The sequence below is a fragment of the Pseudorca crassidens genome, chromosome 13, assembly GCF_039906515.1.
Source record: "Pseudorca crassidens isolate mPseCra1 chromosome 13, mPseCra1.hap1, whole genome shotgun sequence".
Lineage (NCBI taxonomy): Eukaryota > Metazoa > Chordata > Mammalia > Artiodactyla > Delphinidae > Pseudorca > Pseudorca crassidens.
This window is the reverse complement of record NC_090308.1, coordinates 31,923,603-31,950,290: the sequence shown is the minus strand read 5'-3', so window position 1 is coordinate 31,950,290 and position 26,688 is coordinate 31,923,603. Positions and strand designations below refer to the sequence as shown.

At 37.8% G+C, this 26,688-nt stretch overlaps 1 protein-coding gene across 11 annotated transcripts in view; it reads left to right on the top strand.

Annotated features, from left to right (window-relative positions):
- Positions 1 to 26,688, top strand: part of L3MBTL3 (L3MBTL histone methyl-lysine binding protein 3) — a 118,703-nt gene that overhangs the window by 62,315 nt on the left and 29,700 nt on the right. For all 11 annotated transcript variants that reach the window (XM_067702127.1, XM_067702126.1, XM_067702125.1 and 8 more), the window contains 6 exons: positions 223 to 299; positions 3,448 to 3,533; positions 5,307 to 5,417; positions 14,193 to 14,307; positions 16,951 to 17,053; positions 24,744 to 24,893. In XM_067702127.1, coding sequence (XP_067558228.1) covers positions 223 to 299; positions 3,448 to 3,533; positions 5,307 to 5,417; positions 14,193 to 14,307; positions 16,951 to 17,053; positions 24,744 to 24,893 — 642 coding nt within the window. The remainder of the gene's footprint in view (positions 1 to 222; positions 300 to 3,447; positions 3,534 to 5,306; positions 5,418 to 14,192; positions 14,308 to 16,950; positions 17,054 to 24,743; positions 24,894 to 26,688) is intronic.

The window sequence follows — 26,688 nt, the reverse complement described above, 5'->3', positions numbered from 1 at the left end:
TGGTATCAAGTTTATACGATATGTATCTGATAAAAATCTACTTGGTACTAATTTATTGGAAGAGTGAAAAATCCTTTGGTATAGCAAATATTGTTTTCAAATTAGATTGTAAAAAATAGAACTCTGTATAAGGTGTTCACAATCTCTAACATTTTTGAACTTTTACTAGTATTTGAGAATTTATCCTGATAATTACGATTTTTAAATTTATATAACCTACAGGTGTGAAGCCTCTAGCCCACACATTCATCCAGTTGGTTGGTGTAAAGAACATCGAAGAACCCTTATTACTCCTCCAGGTTTGTGTTGATTATGGGTCTACTGTTTGTTATGTCAATTTGAGTTTATTTTCATGTGCTGAAGAACAGATTCTGTGGCTTTCATCATAAGGCAATGAGTTTTTGAGCATATCACTAATGTGCCGTGGCTGCTGCTTATATGAAATGATGGGGTGGTTAGCTAACACAGAGCATCACTGTGGTATATGTGGTTGCTTGTGGATACTCCTGTGAGTGATGAAGACTGTCATTATCACAGGGAAAGGATGCCTCCTTGGTTTGTTACAGGAGCCGTTGTGTGGTTGTTGCCTGCAGCATGTAAGCATAAAGACTCAGCTTGGAGCTTCAAATACTTGTCTTATTCCATTCTGCCAGCTGGTGTCAGTTTTAGGCTTGTCCCCAGTTCCTTGATACTGTGTCTCAGTTAGTACCTGATCATTTACTCACTCAGGGCACCAACCATTCCTGTGATGGGAGAGGCGAGTCCCTTCCACTTTCTGAGTTTTCTTCTATGTTCACAGATAAAAGCTCCTGTCCTTTACTGATTTACAGAGCTGTTTTGAAGATGAAAGAGCATTTACATAAACTGTAAAGTGTTAAAGCAAGGTATTAATGGTTTTGTGGCCCACATGTGTTGCTGCCTGGAAGATTTCTCCCATTCAGTCCTCCTGAGTCCTGTGGCTTATGTCATATTAGGAGTGGTGAATAGTGATTGCCACTATCACCATCTGAATTGCTGTGAGGATTCTTTTGGATTTCCCAGTTTGATAATGATCTTTTTTTTCTTATCATCCTTTTAGTGATCATCAGGGATCCAGTAAATAAACAGGACCAGTGAGCAACAGGTTCCTGGCTGTGTTTTCACAGCACTGGGTTAGGTACCCTGGGAAGGGGTGGTGTGAGGCATTATTAGTGACTTCTGATGTGAGGCAGATTACCAAGTCTTCTGTCTCCTTTCATGGACTTTTATAATTCAGTAGAATGAACAGAAAAGTTGCAAGAACAGTAAATGGCCCATCTATACCCTTGAACCAGAGACCCATTCAAGTTTGGCAGTTGTACCGGTGATGTCATTTATGGCCAAAGGATCAGGCATGTTACTCGGTTGTCATATTTCTCTGGTCTCCTTCACTTGGCTCTGCTTGACTTTTATGACCGCCATATGCTTGAGAATTAATGACTACAGAGTAGTCATTTTGTAGAATATTACTTAATTTGGGCATGACTAGTGCTTCCTCGTGATTAGACCCGGGGTATGCATTTTTGGCAGGAATATCCCAGAAACAGTGCTGTGCTCTCATCGCATCCTCTCACGTGGCAGCTGATGTCCATTTGTGTCATTACTGGTTGACTTTTACTAGTAATTGATCAAGGTGGTAGTTACCAGGCTTCTTCACAGATGTCATTTTTTTTCTCTCTGTAATTGATAAGTATTTGGGAGAGACACTTTGAGATTGTATAAATATCCTGCACTTCATTTCCATGTCACTCACTAGTTGTAGCATCTGTTGATATTTCTAGTGTGAATTATTATTCCGACAGTTGCTAAATGGTAATTTTTCTTATTCCATCATTCCTTGTACGTAATTAGTTGACATTCTTCTGCAAAGAATAGTTTTCTCATCTTCCTATTTATCATTCAGTTTATTTATATCAGCATGGACCCATACATTACTATTGTCATCAATGGGTTATAATCCATTACTATAGTACCTTATTTATTTTTATGGCCAGATTTTCTCAGATTTGGCCAGTGGGAGCCCTTTTAAGCTGGGTTCTGTGTCCTTTTGACATGTTTTTTTTTTTATCATTTTTTGGAGAATTTCCTATTTTCTGCTACAGCTAGGCTTATCTTGTGCTTTCCCTGACCCAACCCTGAAGTCACCCATTTCTCCCAGACTCCATGGTTCCTTTTCATAGAGAATGCTATTTAGACACTAAGACCTAGACACTAGGTATGCTCACTGCTACTGGACTAATGCTGCTTCTGGCCTCTCAGTAGGCATAGGAAATACAGTTATGTAAACATATAAAAAATTTATGTGTATTTCTATATCCATTTGTAGATATTGAAAACCATGAATTTATACCATTAGCTTCAGTTCACATCCAACACCACTGAATTCATTCTGGTTTTCCACTTATCATATTTATACCTCTCTTTTTAGCTATTGAGAAATCTGGCTTCTATTGTCTCCAGTATATTTACTTATTTTTTCAGTCCCCTTAAAGGGGACTATATAAAGTAGCCAATTTCCTACCCTACTGGGCCAACATTAATTCCTGCTCATGTCTTCCTACTGGGTTTTGGACTCTGGAGGAAGCAAAAGGAGGGTGGGAGGGAGGAAGGATATTTGTTTTTAGACATTTTGTTAATACTGTTCCATGATTTATTTTAACTTATTTGTTTGGCCTAACAATATGACTATCAGGAATATTTCACATATTGATATATATAAACCTGCCTCATTCTTTTTAATAAATGCTTTCTATTTTACACTTACTGTATTTATATATATATTTTGCACATTTCTGTATTGATGGTCATTTAACTGCTTTTTACATTTTCACATTTACAAACAATGATACATTTTCTTTGTATACACATATGAAATTTTTCCTAGATTATTAGAAGTAAAATTGCTAGATTTTTTTTTTTTTTTTGGCGGTGCGCGGGCCTCTCATTGTTGTGGCCTCTACCGTTGCGGAGCACAGGCTCCGGACGCGCAGGCTCATCGGCCATGGCTCACGGGCCCAGCCGCTCCGTGGCATGTGGGATCTTCCCGGACCGGGGCACGAACCTGCGTCCCCTGCATCGGCAGGCAGACTCTCAACCACTGCGCCACCAGGGAAGCCCAAATTGCTAGATTTTAAAGGGTAGTTATGTTTGTGTGTATTTTGTGTTGTAAGACTCTCCTTACCTGAGAATGAAAATTGTATATATTAAATTTTCATTTAAAAGTTGATAAAGAAATCATGCTCTAGATGAAAATGATTTCATTATTACAAGTAGCTCTGAATGTGTAACCAGTTTAAAGTTATTTTGTGTAATATGAACATAATTTTATTCATTATAATGATAACAATATCTCATAATTTTATAGGTCAGTTTGTGGTTCTCACTATCATTTTGGTTAAACCTGACAGGATTTACTGTTTTTATTCTTAGGTTATCCAAATGTGAAACATTTTTCTTGGGATAAATACTTAGAAGAAACCAATTCTTTACCTGCTCCTGCAAGAGCTTTCAAAGTGGTGAGATATTATATTTTACAATATTTGATTAATTTGTGTTGATGATAGTGTTCAGTCATTGAAATTTAAGAACAGAAAGAGTATTGGTGAACAGGAATAGGAGAGAAACAGAAGACCAAAGAAGTTGTTTCTGAATTTTTACAATTTAGAAAAGCAAAATTGTTACTGGGGGTTTTGTTGTTGGCATCTAAAAAATACTTCCATTTTGAACTTTAAAGTCTCCTTGGAAAATACTTATATTTGAATTGGTTTGCAGTGAGTTGGTTGTACAGCACACTTCTGTTTTTCCAGCTAGATATTCTGAAAGACCAAACAGGACGAGATATTGCTTTATAATGAAAATTATATTTGATCATTCCTTTGGGTTTGTTTATGGCAAGCTGAGATGCTGGGTTTTTTTTTTTTCTTTTATTGCTATAAATCAGCATGTTTGACTACCAAAATGCAAGGTCGTCTGTTTTTATAATAGTAACTTTCTAACTCAGGGTCATTGCTTCTTCCATATTAAGATTCAGAGTTAATCTCAGTTGTGTGCAAGGGAGGAATAAGAAATGAAATGTATTTAAAAATATTTTAAATCTCATATATCTTTATAATTTGTATTTTCCCATGAATTTAAAGGGAAAGAAAGATATTTTAAATACTTTATTTAAAAAAAATCTGAACAGTCTATCATAAACAACATTTTTATTTAATGGATCCTTTTGTGCATAAATTTCTAGGATGTTTAATGATAGAATTAATTAGTAGGCATGGACCCAAATACATAAGAAAAGAACATCAAAATTTTTGAGAGAAAAACTATATTACATGAAGAAAAGCCATATCAAAGAATATGTATGATTCCATCTGAGAGTAAATACTCCATCTGAGAGTAGATTCAGGATTTATAAATGAGTAATGTTTAGAGTCATGTCATATTTATGGATTTTACCTGACTCTCTGACTTTAACGTAGCCTCGTACAAAGAAGAGCTGCTTTGCACTTTGCTTTGAACTGGATAAAATTACATCAAGCTCAGTCTGCATATCTAGTGTCACAGTGATATCAGAGGGAAAATTAAGATTTCTCTCGTTTGGTCTTTAGGTACCTTGCATTAATTGTTCTGCATCCTTTACATAATTTTCACACTTGATTTTCACAGTAACACTTTTATTACACCCATTAGCAATCACCTTGCCTTCTGCCTGTAAATTTTTCAGAGGCTGATGGGTTTTTGCTGAGTATTGAGGTGTGGGTAGCTGTAGGTCCTCATTCTCATTCTTGTTCTTAGTAGAGCAATTCCATCTTGCATGTCTTGATTGCTAATTCTCTTCTTAAAAAGACATCTGTTGCTTTTTGGTCCCACTACCACCTCTAATCTCTGTGTCTCATCTTTGCCACTTGAAGTTTCTTCCCTCTTTTTTAAAAATAATTTTCATGTTTGTTGATTTTTGCCCAGACACCTCCGACCAATGAGAAGAAACTCGTCATCCCTGTGGCTAATCAAAAAAACCATAGTATTTTGAATTTCATCTTAAGATCTTTGGCTTTCTGTTTGCTCCTGTGACTAGTTGCTCAGGCTGTTGCTATTGCCTGTGGGCTTGACCATGTGATTTGGGATTATGTTTTCAATAGGGAGAGTGAGGTCCAAAGCCATTCTAGGAACTTGAGTTTGAAAAGCTAGTTCCCTTAATAACTCATCTTTTTTTTTTTTTTAATTCTGTCTTTGTGACATAGAGCTCACCTTCCCTTCCTCTGAATCTCACTGTATAAAATTTTCTGTTATGGCAGAAACCTCCACATGGATTCCAGAAAAAAATGAAGCTTGAGGTCATAGACAAAAGAAATCCCATGTTTATTAGAGTAGCAACAGTTGCAGACATGGATGATCACCGAATAAAAGTAAGTGTTCTGTTGTGGTTTTGTTTGGTCTTTTTTTACAAGAATCTTAGACGAAAACTTTAGCAGATATTTAATTTGTGAAGTCCGAGAATTAAAGTAGGAAAGCCATAGAAATATGCAAATTAAGTGGCTGCGCACATCCTTGTGAGTCAGTATTTTTCCACTTTTTCACTTTACATAAGTATTCTCTTTAATTATGACTGACTTTTAATATTTTAAGTATATATTTGGAGGAAAAAAGTAGATACATCATATTAAGGTCATCTATTCAGGAGAAGATATAATACTTCATTTTCCAGTAGTGTGTTCTTTTTAAAAAATATTTAAGGTCAGTGTTTTCTTATGGGGTATAGTGCATGTCGACTTTTCAGAATATCCTGTTTTTTAATACAGGACAAGTTAAGAGAAATATTTTTATAAATAAAGTCAGATTTTATTAGAGTTGGATTAATAAAAGTCAAGTACCTCTGATAAAGTAAACAAACGTACAAGAAGATGGGTTCAGCCCATGTCCAGATGTGATAAAGTGAAGTGTAGTAGCGGTTCCCGGTGAGGAGCCTCAGGCTCTCGTCTCTGTTTCTGGCTTCAGCGTTAACTTCACTCTCGAACCAGAATGATGTGCCTTCTACTTACCTTACAGGATCATTTAGAATTTCTGTTAAGGATAATACTAGTTCTGAGAGCAGCAAGACATTAGATTTGCATGGAGTTTTACAGGGTAGGAGTATTCTTCCATCATCTGATATTTGTGGTGATAGCAGTGTGGGAGATTTATGTTACTGTCATTACTTTATCAATGAGGCTGAGGCGCAGAATAAATTACTTATTAATTATGGGCAGTGGCAGAACTAAGTCACGGTCCTAAGCTACAGGAGTCTAAGTTCATGTTCTTTAAGTAATAATAAATCAGATCTTCATGTATCTCTAATGAGATAATATATAGGAAAATAAATTATAAAATAACATGAAAAACCTGTACAAATGTAGTATTTCCGTAAAATAGAACTTTTAGCATTTAATTCACTGTTTTTAAGATTGTGTAATCATATAACATTTTAGAAAATTTTATAAGTAATGGAAGACCTGTGTTAATCTTTTTCTAGTGTGTTTTCTTGTTAGTTTTCCTTAGAAATTTAGAATTAAGTAATACATTATTTTTATAAATCAAATTGGTCAGAATTGAAAAAAAAAGTGTTTTGGCTTGGGTGCAGAAAGTTTATTCCCACATACAGCTGGTGAAAGGATAAAGTGTCTCAGCCTTTCTGGAGAGCAGTTTGGTGATAGGCATCAAAAGTCTTAGAATGTTGTTTATCCTTTAATTCAGGAATTTCAGTCCTAGGAATTTATGTTAAAGGAATAACCAAAAGGAATATGCAAAGATAAAAGCTGCCAGGAGGATATAACAGAGCCAGTGGTTTATGGAATTTAGCATTGAGAATAAGCAGAGTGGGAGATGGGTAAAAATAAATGACTATACGTCTACATGCTGTTTCATATTTTAGAAAAATATTTAATTTTGGCAAGTGAGAAATTCGAGTTTAATACTATATATAATGTCTGGTATTGTCTTTTAAAAGAATATATATATGTATGTGTGTGTGTATATATATGTATGTATGTGTATATATATGTGTGTGTGTATATATATATATATACACACACACATACATAAGCAGTTATGGAAATAAACAAAGCAAAATAATGACAGTGATTTTCTGTTAAGATTATATGTGATTCGGTTTTTCTTTTTAATTATCAGGTTTCAGGAACACGTATTACTTTTGTGATTTTGATCCAGAGGGGTCAAATACTCTAAAGTGGATGGTTCAGTTAGTTAATGAGAAAAGTTTAGACTAGAAATCCAGCTCTTTTTGCTTCTGGCTGAATTCTCTTTCCAGTGCAACATCTGGGTCAATCTTTAATACACAAAAAAGAACTGGCTAGTGAGGTATATAGTTGACAATCATCTTTTAGAATACTGGAATGAATTTCATAGCTAAACATAAACCAGTGGACAAATATCTGTGTTTTTATGAAGTCCACAGAAGGTTAGTGAACAGGTGACAGTAACTCAATTTGAGGATTCATCAGAGACTTGTGAAAATACAGGTCGCTTTCAACAGTAGAAGTTTTTCTAATAATATGGGAGATGATGTAGCAAGAACGCTTAGTTTTTCTTTTTCAGGAAGGACAAGAAAGCGGAAAATAGAGACGAAGTCATTAGCGTAGTGTAATATTTTAAGTTTCTCAAGGATAAAAATCAACTCTTAAGTTAAATAAAATCAACTTTTTAAGTTATGTAATACATTATATTTCACACTGAGTTACTACGGTTAAATTTTTTTAAACCTGGTGTATTTTGCTGTTGAAGAAAAATGACAAGAATATTTTTGCTCTTGTCTTTTATGTTTTCGTGACAGAACGTAAGATTGTTCTGCCCTCCCCATCCCCACCGCCAGGTCTGATTCCCCAGAGGCAGGAACTTCCACCTCTTTTGGCTGTTGCTTATGACATTTGATCGGCAGTTTAAAAAAATAGTAGCTGCATTCTGCTGTTTCTGAATCCATCAATTTTAAATATATTTATTTCCTTCCTGTTTTGGTAGTTCAGGATTTAGATCTTGTCGTCCTTCCCTTCTGCTTATCCTTTCAGTAATTATTTCACAGTGTTTGTTCTTTTTTTTTCACTCTTCCATGTTTACTGTTGTAAACAAATCTTGTCCACTGCTGAGCCAAGGAGTCTTTTTCTTATGATACTTTGTTTTTCCTAGAGTCAGTAATTAATTTCTATTTTGATTTTAAATTGTCTGTGTTCTTACTAGATTTTAACAAATGCTCCAATAAATCTGACAAGTCTTTTGGTCAAAAAGCTCAAGTGTATTTTTGAATCTTGCATCTATCTTTCTTTTTTTCCTGAACCCTTCTTCCCACAGCTTAACAGCCACCTATTCTGATCAGCGTGGTTACCCTCTCAGCCTCACACACAGCTTTCATCCTGAGACTCCTCTTTGCCAACACACTATACTGTATATTCATTTCTCCTGAGTCTCATGCTTTATACTTCTTTGTATACTCTCTTACCTTGCTGAAACACATCTTCTGTAACTTTCTGAGGAAGGATGTATGAAAGGCATATTTTTCGACTCTTTGCATATCTGAAAATGTCAATATACTAGCCTCTCACTTGATTCATACTGTGATGGGGTAGAGAATCATTTCCCCTCAGAAACTACAAGCATTGTTCTGCTGTCTTCCCACGTCAAGTGTTAGGTTTTTTTTGTTTTTGTTTTTGTTTTTTTGCGGTACGCGGGCCTCTCACTGCTGTGGCCTCTCCCGTTGCGGAGCACAGGCTCCGGACACGCAGGCTCAGCGGCCATGGCTCACGGGCCCAGCCGCTCCGCGGCATGTGGGATCTTCCCGGACCGGGGCACGAGCCCGTGTCCCCTGCATTGGCAGGCGGGCTCTCAACCACTGCGCCACCAGGGAAGCCCAAGTGTTAGTTTTTGAGACATCCAAGGCCACTGGGTTCCTTCTCTCTGGGTGATGTACCTTTTCGCTCTGGAAACTCTCAAGACCATCTTTGTTCCTGATATTCTGATGTTTTGTGGTGACGTGCCTTGGTGTGAGGGTCTTTTTTCATTTATCATGCAGGGCACTAATACCCTTTCACTGTGGATTTTCATATCCTTTGGGTTTTAGAAATGTTCTTACATTATTGCTTTGCTGACTTCCTTCTCTCTCACTGTTCTCTTTTGCAAGTCCTGCTACACTCTGGTATTAAACCTCTGGGATGGACCCCCTATTTTTCTTATATTTTCTTTCTTATGCTTCTCTGATTTTTTTTTCTACTTGCTTAGAGATATCCACTGTTTTTTAAATCCTGTATTGCATTTTTAATTACAACTGTGTTTTTTTTAATTTTCAAGAGTTTTTTCTTATTTTCTAGTCTTCTCCCTTCCCCCCTTTCAAAATGGCATCCTCTTTTTATTTCCTGAAGCAATATTGTTTCTTATCTGAGGACACCAGTGATAGTTTTCCTTCTGTTTCCTTTTATTTTCTCTAAATTCCTCTTTGAGTTAGTTTGGCTTCTGCTTTCACATTAGAGCCTCTCTTCAAATGTCAAGTCCTTGGTTGGCTGTTCACAGTAAGAAAAGGTGCTTAACATTAGTTGTTTTTAGTCAATAAGGTGGGCTTTATTGGCTGTTGGGCTTCATGTGGGAAAAGACAGCAGAGAGCCAGCTTTTTCATAGGGAGGTCCCCATTCTTCAGCGTCTGGATTCTTGGTCTAGAGCCTTTCCGTTTCTTCTAGTCTCCTCCCTAGGGAGGGGCAAATTTGGTGGCCGCTGTGTGAGGCAGGGAGAAGGATGGGGTTGGAGGATACAGGCTCTCACTCAGTCCGTGTGCTTTCTGTCCTGCCCGTCACCATTGTCCTGGAGTTTAAAACCTCCATGCTTATGTCTCTAGAAAGTAAACCTCTACTCTTGTGGGGTTGCTGAAGGGGCAGTTACTTTGGTGGGTGGCATAGAGGATCAGACCTAGAGGTCTAACCACTCCATATTCAGAGTTTGAGCCAATCCTGTCATTTTCCAGACCTCCTCACATACCTGCTGCCTCCACATTGAGTCCTTCTGGGTTCTGCACTGTGAGCCAGTTCACTCTGGGCCTGCATTCCCTCTCTAGGCATCTGGGTTGCAACCCACCCACTCTCTACCAGTGGGTCAGCACTCCCTCATCTGCTTCTGCCCTCCACATACATCAGTGCCACTTCTCACCTATCAGCTACTTTCCTTCTCCATTTGTCCTTTGTCCTTCTGGGTTTGTACCTTTTCAAACATAACTTTCATTTCAGAAGAGGGCAGAAATAAGCACCTGGGTCTAAAATGTGTTTTACTGAGTTGCCTTTCACCTGAACAGAAAACACAACCAAATCATTTTTTTAAAAAAGAAATAGTGTGCTTTCTAAAACTATTATCTGTCTTAATCTTGAAATTTTCAATAACGGGTATTAAGTTTTTATAAAGCGTCCAAATTACACTCCTAGGTTAAAAAATGTATTCAGTTTTCTAAACTATAATTTTAAATATGTGTAAGTTAAATCATCTGTACTATGCTTTGATACATAATAGTCTATTTTCTTTAGAATTTTAATTAAATTCAGCCTTGTTGCTGAGTTACTTTTATATTTAATTGTTTTTATACTGGGACATTTCTATTATAAATATTTTTGGATGTCTTTTTATGTTCTGTACAATGTTTAAATATTTCATGTTGTATGTTTATGTATCTTCCTCTCTTGCTCTGTCAGGCATTTGATTTCATTTCAAAATAGGACCCAGCAAGAGAAAAGCTATCAGTTACCATTACTAGAGTGTCTGATTTTTTTGTTTGTTTAAAGCCTCTTAATGTGCCAGGGACTGAAGTAGTAAAGATGAAATGAAATTATATAAACTTTAATAAGTTTATTTCATCTGGGCTTCCAGAGTAAGAATATTAATTAGGGTTAATGTTAATTTTGTATATATTATTAATGTTCACATAATTTCAGACAGCAGTTTTTTAATTGAAGTATACTTGACTTACAATATTTTATTAGTTTCAGGTGTACAGTGTAGTGATTCAGTATTTTTGCAGATTATACTCCATTAAAAGTTATTACAAGTAATGGCTATAATTCCCTGTGCTGTACAATATATCCTTGTTGCTTATCTATTTTATACATAGTAGTTTGCATCTGTTAATCACATACCCCCAATTTGTTCTTCCAATTTGTCCCCTTCTCTCTCCCCTCTGCTAACCACTAGTTTGTTTTCTGTATCTGTGGGTCTCTTTCTGTTTTGCATATATATTCATTTGTATTATTTTTTAGATTCCACATATAAATGATTAGGTAGCAGTTTTTAAGTGCATTTGCTACTTAGGGAATTGTATTGTTACCTCTGTTCATAATATCTAAATTAAGTTTTAACTCTGAAATTTAACCTTAAAGTACTAGGATTCTCCCGATTGCCGGCCAACCTAGTTTGTAGGAGATGTTAGACTTATTTACGGTAGTAACTAAGGTATATCTGTCATCTAAGATAGATGACTTTTCATTGCCAAACTGAGAGGTCAGTTTTAATGAAAAGTAGGAAGGGGTTATGGTATCACCAGATATAGTAGCTCCAACATATTCTTGAAGGTATATGGGAGGCAATTTTTTAAAGAACCCTATTATTTATGATGATATTAAGATTTTTGGAGTCTATATTGCTGTACAGTAGTGTCCTGTTTAGTGTCAGTGGGACTCAATTCTGACTGCACAGCAGAGTTACTTAGAAGTTAAATAAACATATAGGTGCACAGAACCCAAGCTATAAGTTCAGAACCTCCTTGGTGGGCTCAGCCATTTTCGTATTTTTTTTTCTTCTTTTCAATAATCATGAGTAATTCTAGTGTATATCCAGGTTGGAGAACCACTTACTTGTTAGGAATGAGTTTGTTTGCTATAGGAAGATAGCTAAATTTTGTAAAATTTAACAAATGGAACATGAGTTATGGGGACATTGATTCCAGTACAGAAGAAGTGAAATTCAGGAACAGCAAGATGAGAAAACATAAGAATTTCGTGTATCCAGTAAAATAGAGCATTATCACTTGATGATTAGTTGAGAATTAGAATGCTTAAAGCTTAACTATAATGCTGTGAATTATGACTGCTCATTTATTGGTGGCATTGATAGCATAAACTTTAGAAAATTACCATGAATATCATTCTGTGTTATTTGAACATTATTTTTGATCAGAGGAAAGGAAAGGGTTGTTTCAAGTTAAACAACTTTCTTTAAGTGCTGCTTTTATATGCAATGTATGTGAATGATGAACCAGTTTATTTTGGATCCATGAATTTTAGCCTCTTACCCCTCCTAACTAGCTCTGTGATCTTTTCTCCTCTTTAAAATATTATCCATGATTTCCTGCAGGTGTGGAATTCTGTGGGATTTAATTCTAGGATTAATTAATTTCTAAGCTTGAGAAAGTGGAGTCATTGCAATGGACATTATATTGAACCCATATATACATACCTTAGTAACTCTGTACTATTCCATCATATAAATATACCATAATTTATTTAACCAATCTCCTGATGGTTAAATAGACACTCTGGTTGCTTTCTACTACAACGAGTTGAGTTATTTAGATTATCAAGTCCAAGATGATATATTTTAAGTGTTGATCCATTATTGCCAAATAACTCTCCAGAAATATCTCACCAGTCAACACTCCTGTCAATGGTCTATGAGAACGTCCATTTATTCTCATACTTATCAGCTCTAGAAGTCACCAAAATGGAATATTTTGGCATATTGAAAGAAGAATTTCATCCTGTGATTTTAATTTGTAGTTTTTTAGTTATAAGTGAAATTGATTGTCTTTTCACGTGTTTACTAACAATTTATTTTCTTGTTTATGAGCCATTTGTATCTTTTCCATCTTTTCTGTTGGATTTTTCATCTTTTTATACTGATATATGGTGTTTTTACAAATTAAGGAACGAAGTACATTGTCACATGTTAACAGATGTGTTTTTCAGGTTTCTTTTGGGTTTTCCATCTTGCCAGCAGTAATATTTGCCATTGTGAATATTTAAATTTTGATGTATTCGAATTGATGCCTCTTTTCTTTTATGGCTTTTGAGTTTGGTGTCTTCCTTACAAAGGCTACTGCACTCTAAGATAAATATATTAATGTATGCTTTCTTCTAGAACTTTTATTGTTCAGTTTTCAGTGTTCGGATTTTTTTATCCATCTGGCATCTATTGTGTTTTTAGTAGTAAGAGATTCATAGACTTTAAGAAGGAAATCTAGCTGGCAAACTTGATCTAAAATAAAATATATCTAACATTTTAGTATATCCTTTCCTTCTAAAAGATAAAAACTATGTGATACTTGAAAGAGATGTAGCTGATCCTCAGTAACCATGCCTGAAAGACTAACTGCCCTTTTACATGGTGGCCAATAAAGTCGGTAGCCCTGACCACCCTGTAAAATCTCTTTGAGAGATATTGTAGTTATTTATGAGAAAAAATATTTTAAAATGCATTTGATGGAGGCATATTTTGTAAATTGGGTGTCCATCTGCTGAATTTTTTTAAGTCTTCTTTAGCATAATTCTAGGAGACTTGACATTTATATGAAAGGTCCTGCCTCTCTACTCTCCCTCCTCCTCCCTCCCTTCCCTGATTCATTCATTACTCAGTAATATTTATTGGGTGTTTAGTGTTGCTCATATGAAGATGTTAGGTACTCAAACTGCTTATAGTAGTGGGAGATACATGTAATATGTCTGTAGAAGTATTACCCAAAAAGTGCCCTTGGCAAGACATTTAATTATGGTTAGATAATGTAGTTCAACAGTACCTCTTTTTTTTTTTTTTGCGGTACGCGGGCCTCTCACTGCTGTGGCATCTCCCATTGCGGAGCACAGGCTCCGGGCGCACAGGCTCAGCGGCCATGGCTCACGGGCCCAGCCGCTCCGCGGCATGTGGGATCCTCCCGGACCGGGGCACGAACCCGTGTCCCCTGCATCGGCAGGCGGACTCTCAACCACTGCGCCACAAGGGAAGCCCCAACAGTACCTCTTTTCTCATACTAGGATGAAGTAATTTGGATAATTTATCTGGATATTAAATGTACTAAATAAGTTAGAAGAGAATGAAGACGGTTATGGTGGGCAAAACTTTTACTGTAGGAATTCTCGTGACCTAAATTATACTATTAATTTCTTTTTGTTATCCAGGTTCACTTTGATGGCTGGAATAGTTGCTATGATTACTGGATAGATGCAGATTCTCCTGATATTCACCCCGTCGGTTGGTGTTCAAAAACCGGGCATCCTCTTCAGCCTCCTTTGAGTAAGAGACACAGTGATAACCTAAAGAAATGTTTCCATTTTCTTGTGTAGTGTGCTTAATATTTTCTTTTCCTCTACCTTCTCGTTCTATTGGGTTGGCCAAAAAGTGCCTTCAGTTTTTAAGTAAAAATAAAAGACACATTTTTCATTTACACCAAGAACTTTATTGACAGTGTATTCACCCTTTTTTTCCACTACCTTCTGCCATTTTTCAGGCAACTTCGTAATTCAGTCTTCCCGAAACTTAATTATCTTTTTGAGCAAAGAACTGTTCCAGGTGCCTTTTACAGTCTTCCAGTGAATTGAAATTTTTTCCATTAAGAGAATTTTGTAAAGACCTAAAAAATGGAAATCCGAAGGTGTAATGTCTGGTGAATACAGCAGATGAATCAGAACTTCCCAGCCAAGATGTAACAGTTTTTGCCTGGTCATCAAAGAAACATGCGGTCTTGCGTTATCCTGATGGAAGATTATGTGTTTTCTGTTGACTAATTCTGGACGCTTTTCATCGAGTGCTGCTTTCAGTTGGTCTAATTGCGGGCAGTACTTGTTGAAATTAATCATTTGGTTTTCCAGAAGGAGCTCATAATAGACGACTCTCTTCCAGTCCCACCATATATACATCACCTTCTTTGGATGAAGACTGGCCCTTGGTGTGGTTGGTGGTGGTTCATTTCACTTGCCCCACGATCTCTTCTGTTCCACATTATTGTACAGTATCCACTTTTCATTGCCTATCACAGTTTGTTTTAAAAACGGAATGTTTTCATTACGTTTAAGAAGAGAATCACATGCAGAAATATGGTCAAGAAGGTTTTTTTCGCTTAACTTATGTGGAACCCAAACATCAAAGCGATAAACATAACCAGGCTGGTGCAAATGATTTTCAATGCTTGATTTGATATTTTGGGTATGTCAGCTATCTCCCACCTGGTATAATGTTGATTGTTCTCAATTAATGTCTCGATTTGATCGCTGTCAGCTTCAACTGGTCTCATGGAGCATCGTCCAGTGAGAAATCTCCAGCCCGAGACTTCACAAACCATTTTTGACATGTTCGATCAGTCACAGCACTTTCTCCATACACTACACAAATCTTTTTTTGCATTTTGGCTGCGCTTGACCTTTCTTGAAATAATAAAGCATAATATGCCAGAAATGTTGCTTTTTGTCTTCCATCTTCAGTATTAAAATGGCTACACAAAAATTCACCAATTCTGATGTCTTTTTTAAAATGCATGCTAATGTGACAGCTGTCACATAAAATCTAACAAAATTGTTTTGAAGTAAGTTAAAGACAACTAAGTACTACTAGAGCCATCTTACGGGAAAAACCGAACAAACCTTTTGGCCAACCCAATACTTCTCTACTGTACATTTCTTCTTTGGTTAATCCTTTTGCCTCTTACTGCATTTTTAGTTACCTGATAGTCAAAAATACATAAAAGAAAAAATTTAATATTTGAAAAAGTAGAGTGTTTCTAGACTTTAACAGTATCATCATCTTTTAAAACTAGTACTAAATTTTGGAAGACAATTTGTCAGACTATCAAAATTTAATGTATCAATGTCAATATCCTAATAGTGATTTTGTCTTGTAGTTTTGCAGAATAGTACCATTGGGAAAAACTGGGCAAAGTGTACAAGGGATCTCCCTGTGTATTATTACTTACAACTGCATGCGAAGCTACAGTCACCTCAATAAAAATTTCAGTTAGCTTCAATTTTTTAAAAAAGGTACACTGAGAACTTGACATGCCAGATCTCAGTTTTGGAGGAAAATACATACATTGTAGAAAGAAAAATGTAGCAAATACATTATTGTCGGGTTTCTTAAAAATTTCACATGCCTTCCCCACCTGGTGGCTTCACTTCTGGGTGCCACATAGAAGCTACATAAGGGCACCAGAATACACAGACATGGTATCGGTTACAGTATGTTTAAAGTAATAAACCTTGGAAACAAATATTGGTTAAATAAATTATAGTGCACTCATGCTACAGCTACAATGCAACAGTCATAAAAATATTACTATTGAGATGGAAAGATTTATAAGACGTGAAGTTAAAGACCAAAGAAGAATGTTTCAGAATCGTACGTATCTATGTTGTGCCTTTTATGTGGCAAAATAAAACAAAACCAAAAACTTGATACATGTATATATACAAATATAGATACATGTGGGAATGCTTGGAACATCTAGGAAGGTTACACATTAACATGATTAGTCAGGAAAAGGAATGAAATGTGAGGAGAGTTGCTTGAGGGGATCTGTAACTGTTCTGTATTCTGGTGTATTCTCTGAAGTTTTCACAGTGTGCAGGTATTCATATATTAATTATGTTATTTACTTGATCAGAATGTTCAGAATCATCTCATTATTTTAGATTTCGGTATCTCTGGAATCTGTGACATTTTGGAAGAGGGTTGGATCAAAGGTTACCATTTCACTGTTGAAGTGTGAGCAAAGTCCTAGGGGAAAACCTTTAGAAGTAGAAACTTTAGACATATTTTTAATTTTGTAGGACCTTCTTTTTCTGTTTATACATGTTGATTGAAAAATTGAATTTTTTTCCCTATTCTGATCCAAGACATTTGACTCTTATAGCCTTAAATTTTTGCTTTTTTTTGGCTTTTTAATAGGCCCCTTAGAATTAATGGAAGCCTCGGAACACGGTGGATGCTCAACCCCAGGATGTAAAGGGATTGGCCATTTTAAGAGAGCAAGGCACCTGGGCCCTCACAGGTATGTGGTGCTGCCACTCAGGTGGAGATTCCTTATGTGGTCAGAGGGTGCCTGTCCCTTGTATGTGGAAGATAATGATTTCCATGTATACTAAATAGATATTAACTAATTCTGCATTCAGATCCATATGAAATGTGGTTACCATGGTGACCATGTAAAAATGAAGCGTGTATCTGTAGTTAAATTTGCCTGGGAAAGAATGCGTTCATGATTTAAAATAGATTTACTGTAGGTACTTGGCTTTTCTTGGCAACCTGATTAGTTTTATAGATACTGAACTTCTGAGATAGTCATTTTGGGTTGATTATTAATAATGAGAAGGGGGCAGGCCTTGCTGAAAGTCTTTGTTTGGTAGAATATTCTATGATTGGGTGACTCAACAATTTGAATAACAAGAGGTGAGATTGTTGTAGATTAGCAGCAAAGATCACAAAAGGCACAAATATAAGTAGACGAACATCAGAATACATTGTCAAAAATAGAGTTTTTCAATATTTTTCTCTCACATCTAAGTAACTTAAAAGAAAGAAACCAAATTTGTACATTTGAAATTTGATGTATTGTTTAGGCAATTTGGGATCTTTGCAGACACGTTAAAATATTACTGAAATAGTAAGAAATTTCTGTGATTTAACTGGGATTTTTAGAGGACAGAGGCATCACCTAATTCACGTACATATTAGAATAATAATTTGTTGGTATAAGTATTCTAACTGTATGTTAATTGGATGGCCCAGTAATAATAATAATTCCTTGTTTACCTAGTTTATACAGGTGGTGAATCTAGGTCTTTAAAAAATCTGAAGATTTCACTACCTGTTCCTCTAAGAATTAATAGGAATTGTTAAATTGGTGTGATTATTTTATCTTTATATAATTTCCTCTTTCTTAAATCTCTGCAGCCTCAAATGCTGCTTATCTTCCTTTTGCAGCACTCCTGACAAGTTTTGGTTTTTTGTTTGTTTGTTTGTTTGTTTTGCGGTACGCGGGCCTCTCATTGTTGTGGCCTCTCCCGTTACGGGCTCCGGACGCACAGGCTCCGGACGCGCAGGCTCAGCAGCCATGGCTCACGGGCCCAGCCGCTCCACGGCATGTGGGAACTTCCAAGACCAGGACACGAACCTGTGTCCCCTGCACCAGCACGCGGACTGTCAACCACTGCGCCACCAGGGCCCATGCCAAGCCCATGCCCATGCCAAGTTTTTTTATGGGGTTCAGTGTGTTCCAGAGTAAAAGTCTATGCATAGACAGAATAATGATTCCATTTGCAAATATCCATTTAAAAATCCTTTTCATGGCTTGTATGACTGTAAACCAAAAGCTGTATGATTAAAGGGACATAAAAATACTGCATCTTAGAAGTGATTCAGTATTGGCAAGTGAAAGCAGCTGGATTACTTTTAGCCATTACAGTAGTATCTCCCTTACCCCCCTTATCCCTGTGGGAGATATGTTCCAAGATCCCCAGTGGATGCCTGAAACCTCAGATGGTACCGAACCCTATATGTACTATGTTTTTTCCTATACATACATACCTGTGATAAAATTTAATTTATAAATTAGGCAGAGTAAGAGATTGGCAACAATAATAATAAAATAGAACAATTATAACAATATATTATATTAAAAGTTATGTGAATGTGGTCTCTCTCTCTCTAAATATCTCATTGTACAAATTTAATGCCTTTTCCATTTTAACTCAATGCTTATTATACACTAACTTTCGCAGTTTGAGGTGTGACAGCAGTACTAACATGAAGTTCTTTTTCTTCAAAATTTCACAGATAGAAGATTTGTTCTTACTGTAGAGTTTAGCAACCTCAGCATATGATTTTTTTCTTTCTTCATGAAGTCGAGAACTGTCACTTTTTCACCTAAGGAGGCACTTCACGGCTTCTCTTTGGTGTACCTGGATTGCCAGCATCACTACTGTTGCACTTTGGGCTGTTATTAAGTACAGTAAGGGTGACTTAACACAAGCCCTGTGATACCTCGACAGTGGATCTGATAACCTAGGTGGCTACTAAGTGACTGACGGGCGGGATACACTGGACTAAGGGGTGATTTGCTCCCTGGCAGGTCAGAGTAGGACAGCGTGAGATTTCGTCACACTACTCAGAATGGCGCACAGTTTTAAACCTATGAATTGTTTATTTTTGGAATTTTTCGTTTAATATTTTCGTACCTTGGTTGACCTCAGATAAGTGAAACCACAGAAAGCAAAACCACGGATAGGGAGTTACTACTGTATATAAGTCCAAAAACTCATTAGTATGCTAAATTTCCATTATATATCTATAAATTCTTCCATTTAGTACATATTTTTGAGCAGTGGGTTTTTTTTTTTAGTAAGATTTATTGAGCATTTATTTACTCTCTCTGAGCTTTGCACTAATTGTTTTACATGTATTGGATAACCTTCAAGCGACCCTATAATACAGAACTATTATTTCCGCCATTTTTTTGATGAAGCCACCATGGCACTCTAGAGGTTTTTCTAACTTGCCTACTTGACTGCTGGTGACGGGGGAGCCAGGAATGGTGCCCAGTCTAACTGTGCCCTTGACCACCCCCCTCTCACTGACTCTCAGGGCACGGCTCCCTGAATTAGTCACAGATCCAGCCTTCAAAGAACTCAGGGACTAATGGACCTATAAAAGCTGTACATAATTTTATTAAAATATAAGATACAAAATAGTAACTAATATTGAAACTTTGACATATGTACCTCTCTACTGTACAACCCCAAGATGTTCATTGAACCAAAGGCAATTTGCTCAAATTATGAAGGAAAAAAAGAAATCTTAAAAATGGGTGAATACTGACATTATGTTTTGGGGGGTACAATGAAAAATGTACAAAGAATTTTTTTTTTTTTTGGTCTTCTGGGAAGAAAATCCACCTTGTAACAATGTCCATAATCTCTTTAGGAGTTCTGTAGGTCTGAGCAGAGAGGTTTGCCTGTCACAGCGAGGTCAGTGGTGACAGTCCTGTCCCCTGCCTGATGGCAGCAGCCATTCATTAAGGCTGCCTTTCCCTAAGTGTGCTGTGGACCTCTGAGGGTCCTTCACCTGGTCCACACCCATTTCACAAAGTTTCAGTGACTGTCTCTGGAATCTTTTTTCAAAGATGCAGTGTTGTATTTGCTAAATGAAGGGAGAAATTATGGGGAGGATCATGAAAGATGTTATGGAGAAATGTGATCCAAAAAAAAAAAAAAATCTACCAGTATAATTGGAACCATAGTGGAGAATGACTCATTGTTTTCTGGAATGAGAGAGGAAGAAGTATACCTCATGGCTTAGAAGCCATGCATTGATAAAGAAGTCGTGTTCATTGTGTTCATTTCCTTGTCACGTATCAGACATAACTGGCAGATCTGTATATAACTCTGGGGCAGGGATGCGATCCAGAGAACTAGTGTCAGCTCCTGCCTGTGTCCTATATTCCCTTCTTTTCAGCCCTCTCAGCTGGCTTTTCTTAGTCTCCCTGAATATGCTGTTCTCTTTTCAGCACTCAAAGCTCTTTATCTGGCAGGATATTAATCCTTACCAGTCACAGCCTGTTTTCCATTTCCTTGGTAGGCTTGTGGACGAGCTGCTGCATCATGGCTGTTCTTTAAAAGGTTCATTTCACTGGCGCTTAGTTTTGTCCTTACTGAGAATGCTGTGCTTAGGAAAACAACGAGAAAATTCTGCTTGGATTAATCTACTGAGAAACCACATAAATCAAAACATGCATTCTTTGCTTAGATAACAAGGAAAGTTGCTCTTTTGGCACGAATAATCAATTTTATGAACGTGTAAGCAAAAGCCTGTGTTTTGACTAGCATGTGTTGTTAGAGTCTCCAGAAATTACAATAGTTGAATTTGATCTAAGAAGTGTTAGAAACAGAAATGTGTTCTCAACAATGAAATGTAAGAATGTGATGTTTTTCAATGTTGAAATGTAAACAATCAGTGAGTGAGTTGGATGTGGATACGGTGTTCTCATTTCTAGGGATGTTCAGGAGCCAGATGACTTAATTCTGTCTCTAGCAAGGCAGCATTAATATTGGTTGTGTCATGGTGTTTCCCTTTGTTGATTCATTCATTTGGCCTACCGAGAGGTCATAATGGGAGGAGATTAAAGGATAACTAAAGTTATATAAAACTAAATGTTCTACATACCTAATGCCTTCAGAAGTAAATGTTTCCTATGTAAGGTTTATCTTGGTGAAATTAAATAAGAAGAGAAAAAAACAGAGAGTACTTCCTGCAACCTTAAAGGATATTTATAAAGTCCATGGAGAGTTTTAAAAAATTAGTAACTCTGGATTTATACCTGCAAACTAGAGTCATCATATTCGTTCAACATCCATCCATTCGTGGAACAAACACTTACTGAGTGTCTGCTGTATGCAGATACTGGGTTAGGTGATGGGCTGTACAGAGGAGAGGGCCCCTACTTCTAAGAACAGTGTGGTACAAACAGATTTTTGGAGAGGCATGAATGAGTAGCACTCGGAGGGAAGCATCAGCTTTTCCTGAGGGAAGCAGAGAGCCTCCATAAATGGGGCATATTACGGAGTTTTTAATGCTATTGTTTATTTTTGCTGATGGTCTTTTACACAGTAGGGGTTAAGTGTTACTCTTCTCCTTTTAAAATAATAATCCTAGGCAAGATTTTTTTTGTGGCTTCCTATTTGTGAGGCACTTAGATCTGTTATCTCATTTAATTCTCTCAGCAGTTCTGTAAAGCTGGCACTGTTCTAATCTGTTTTACAGAAGTGGGAGGAGAGATTTAGAATGCTTGAGAAAGTGCCCAGGATCAGAGAGTGGCAGACCTGGGATTCAGCCCAGGCTTTTTTTTTTTTTTTTTTTTTTTGCGGTAGGCGGGCCTCTCACTGTTGTGGCCTCTCCCGTTGCGGAGCACAGGCTCCGGACGCGCAGGCTCAGCGGCCATGGCTCACGGGCCCAGGCGCTCCGCGGCATGTGGGATCTTCCCGGACCGGGGGCACGAATCCGTGTCCCCTGCATCGGCAGGCGGACTCTCAACCACTGCGCCACCAGGGAAGCCCGCAAGTTCCCTTTTTAAAGCCTCAGTTTCAGCATCTATAAACTGAGCATTAGAATAGGAGTGACTTCCCAGGAGTTAGACGAGGTCATGCAAGTAAAGCACGCAGCCCGGGTAACGCGCTCAGTCTGTGGTAATGTTTGTCGTTGTCATCTTCGTTTTACAAATGAGAAAACGGAGTCCTCCAAGTTGTGCCCACTCGTTGTGGATAAAGCTGCAGAGCACATCTAGAATCCTGAGTGATTATTCTCAGTTGTAAATCAAACCATATCATTTCTTTATTCAAAGGTCCTCCAATGGCTACACATTGAACCTAAAATAAAAATATGAACTGGTGACTATGACCTGCTAGGACCTACATAATACTTCCCTGCCTGCTTCTACACCATCTCCTGCCCTTGATCACTTCACTCTAGCCTAGCTGGTCTGTCTTTCCCTTACTCATGCCTGGCTTTCCCTGTGTTGTATTACTCTTCCCATTTCCTGGAATGCCTTCTTTGGAGAGGCCCTTCCTCACCGCCCCCCCTGCAGCCCCACAGTCTCTCTTACGTTATATTCTGGCTTTTGTCACTATGTGGGGTTGTCCAGTTTATTTATGTAGATCATGTATAGCCCATCCCCTTCTAGAATATCAGCTCCATGAGAGCAGACAGCTTGTCTTTTTCATTTTGACTGTGTTTCCCATGGCTAGAAAGGTAATTAGCACATCGTAGTTACTTGATAAATACTTGTCGATCAAATGAATGAAATAATTCAAGAGTGAAGTTATCTAACCATTTTAAACTTAGTTTGTCATATGAAAAGCCTTCCTTGTGGGTTACTGTAAAGATCAAGTAAAATACTGAATGTAAAATACTTAGCATGGTGTTCTATATATAGTAAATGCTCCGTAAATATCACTGGTTTTGTTTTTGTTATTGTTGGGTTAACATTATATACATTTATGTCAACACATGATCAAATGTTATTTACTTTCCTCTTTTGCATAGATATCAAAGTAGCATGTAAGTAAAGAAAATAAAGATTGTACTTTTGCTTACAAGGTATCTGTGATAAATTTTACAGACCATTATCAGAATCACTTGGGAGCATTTGCAGACTCTTCTCTCCTCCCAGGAGGATGTGTCAGATTCTCTTGGTAGAGGGCAGAAAGTCAGTGTTTAAAAATTTTCCCTAGGTGATTATCAACATTCCAAATAGTACCTAACCTGAGGAAAAGAATATGCAAGACACTAATATAATTTACCTAAGTCCCAATCATTTCCAGATTTCAGGAGGCTTCCTAAAAACCAAGGGGCAGGGCTTCCCTGGTGGCGCAGTGGTTGAGAGGCCGCCTGCCGATGCAGGGGACACGGGTTCGTGCCCTGGTACAGGAAGATCCCACATGCCGCAGAGCGGCTGGGCCCGTGAGCCATGGCCACTGAGCCTGCGCGTCCGGAGCCTGTGCTCCGCAACGGGAAACAACAAAAAAACAAAACAAAACAAAAAAAAACCAAGGGGCAAGATAGGTAGTTAGTTGGAGGGGCTGATTATGTATTGAGATAGAGGCTGCCCAGTTTTTCTGGAGACTGGAAAGCTGAGGCCCAGGCACAGGAGTATGCTGGCTTAATGCTGAATTAACAGTTAGTGACCTAGATTCCCTTTGCTTGGATAACAGGAGTGATCCCCCCATGGAATCTGAGAGACGAACCAGTGGTCACAGATAGAAGGGAAGGGAGCTAGATGGGTCATTATCCAAGTTGGCTTCTGGTCCGTTTTCATATTAGGGATGGGAATAGCTACAGATTGATTTTTTTTCCCTAGGATATCAGGTATACATATGGGCCTGGAGACAGGAAATGGGGGGAACCTCCTTCCTTTGTAGGGTAGCAGCTGTTATAAAGGAAATTAAACAGTTTGTGATGGCCCTGGGCGTGGAAGATCACTTTAGGAAGGGATCTGCTCCATCTGTCAATCACTCTGTCTCTGTCCCACCTCTGTCACCCACCCTTCTATGTTAAGCATTTCTCTCTTGGGCTGATGGTTCCTAGAGATATGCACAGGCCCTGCCCTTGGACAACACAGGAGGGAGTCCTTCGGTGACCATCGCACACTTCCAAAGACTGCATTTAAAAATCTAATGCAAAGACATATTTTCTATCAGAATATACTTAAATTATGTTTGTTTGTTTGTTTGTTTGTTTTAATTTATTTTTGGCTGTGTTGGGTCTTCGTTTCTGTTCAAGGGCTTTCTCTAGTTGAGGCAAGCGGGGCCCACTCTTCATTGCGGTGCGCGGGCCTCTCACTATCACGGCCTCTCTTGTTATGGAGCACAGGCTCCAGACGCGCAGGCTCAGTAGTTGTGGCTCATGGGCCTAGTTGCTCCGCGGCATGTGGGATCTTACCAGACCAGGGCTTGAACCTGTGTCCCCTACATTGGCAGGCAGATTCTCAACCACTGCGCCACCAGGGAAGCCCTTAAATTATGTTTTAAAGATAAAATATTTCATACTGTATGTTTAATCTATGTAAATATATATATCCAGTTAAATTTTTGCATTTTATATTTTTAGCTTGTCATTTTAATTGGAAGAAGTAATTATGCTCTAACAGGAGTGTTCTTTTCTTTCGTTTTTTTAAAATTTTAATGTTTTAGTGCTGCCACCTGTCCCTATTCAGAAATCAATTTGAATAAAGACCGAATTTTCCCAGACCGCTTAAGTGGTGAGATGCCTGCGGCTAGTCCATCATTTCCAAGAAGTAAAAGGGCAGACACAAATGAAATCTCTTCTTCTCCTGAAACCAGGTAATTAAAGTGGAAATATTAGCGTTATTTAGAGGTACTGTAGTTGGAAGATTTTTTTTCCTTAGGTGATTTATGTTTTGTAGTGATGTCTTCTAGTACATTATTGAAAATGCACCTGACTTAACGTGAGGCCGATGGTACTTATAAAAGTATGTCCAAATCAGGCAGGATATCGTATTACTTGTTCATCTTTTAGTTGAACTTGCTTGATGTTAGAAGTTTGGAAATCCCCTTTTTATTTCATGCCAATTCATACTCTGAATGAACGGATCAATATTTGTATAAAAGCATCCTTTACAAAGAAGATGGTAGATTCCCTGTGAAAAATGGACATTATTTCTTTTTAGTGTTCATTATATGCCAAGTACTTGCATCTACATTATTTCATTTAATGATTAGGATATTTGTTGTACTGTATGCCCAGTCATTTGGTTTTGATATCACTTGTAGAGTTGAGTTGGAATGTTTTAACCTCCGTGGATTATTAGATAAAGAACCAAGTTTTGTTTGATGTTTTAAGTAAATGGTCTCTGCCTTTATATTAACTAAAGATATTACTAAAAGAAAGCATTAATAGAAAGATGATCCTTAGGTTTTGGGGCTTTCTTTTATGGAGAGTTTTTAAAATCTAAGACACTGTAGTTCTTTGATTAATATTTTGTAACTTTTGTTCTCATGGATGAACCAAGTGAACATTTGAATTAATAAATCTGATTCTTGGACTTCCCTGGTGGCCCAGTGGTTAAGAATCCACCTGCCAATGCAGGGGACATGGGTTCAATCCCTGGTCCGGGAAGATCCCACATGCCACGGAGCAGCTAAGCACGTGCACCACAACTACTGAGCCTGCGCTCTAGAGCCCTCGAGCCACACTATTGAGCCCGTGTGCTGCAACTACTGAAGCCCGCACACCCTAGAGCCTGTGCTCCACAAGAGGAACCACCGCAATGAGAAGCACATGCACCACAACAAAGAGTAGCCCCTGCTTGCCGCAACTAGAGAAAAAAGCCCGCGCACAACAATGAAGACCCAACACAGCCAAAAATTAATTAATTAAAAAAAATTTTTTTTAAATCTTATTCTCAGCTCACAGCAGTGTTATTGGAGTAATGGCACTTAAAGTATCAAAATCCTTAGAGAAAAGCAGTTTCGCCCTATGGATCGGGGAGAGCTGTAACTTCTTTAATTATCAACAACAGTGGTTTTTTTTTTTTTTTTTTTGGCTGTGTTGGTTCTTCGTTGCTGTGCAAGGGCTTTCTCTAGTCGTGGCGAGCGGGGGCTACTCTTCATTGGGGTGCATGGGCTTCTCATTGCGGTGGCTTCTCTTGTTATGGAGCACGGGCTCTAGGCGCGTGGGCTTCAGTAGTTGTGGCTCAAGGGCTCTAGAGCGCAGGCTCCGGTTGTGGCGCACGGGCTTAGTTGCTCCATGGCATGTGGGATCTTCCCAGACCAGGGATCGAACCCGTGTCCCCTGCATTGGCAGGCGGATTCTTAACCACTGCGCCACCAGGGAAGTCCCTGATGATTTGTTTTTAATCCTTAAAACCATGACTAATGTAACATAAATTCATTTACCCAACTCAGTGCCCTGTAATGATGGCATATCACTTGAGGAAATTTACTTTAAGACAAATAAAGTACTAATTCACATAGTAATAATTGCAGAAACAGAGTTCATTGACTCACAAGGAGGTAAGAATATCTGAAGTTTAGGTTTCAAAAGCTGAGATATTGTTTACAATTTTAACAGGATACTCTGAAGGGCTAGCAGTTTCATCTCACAGGCTTTTCAGTA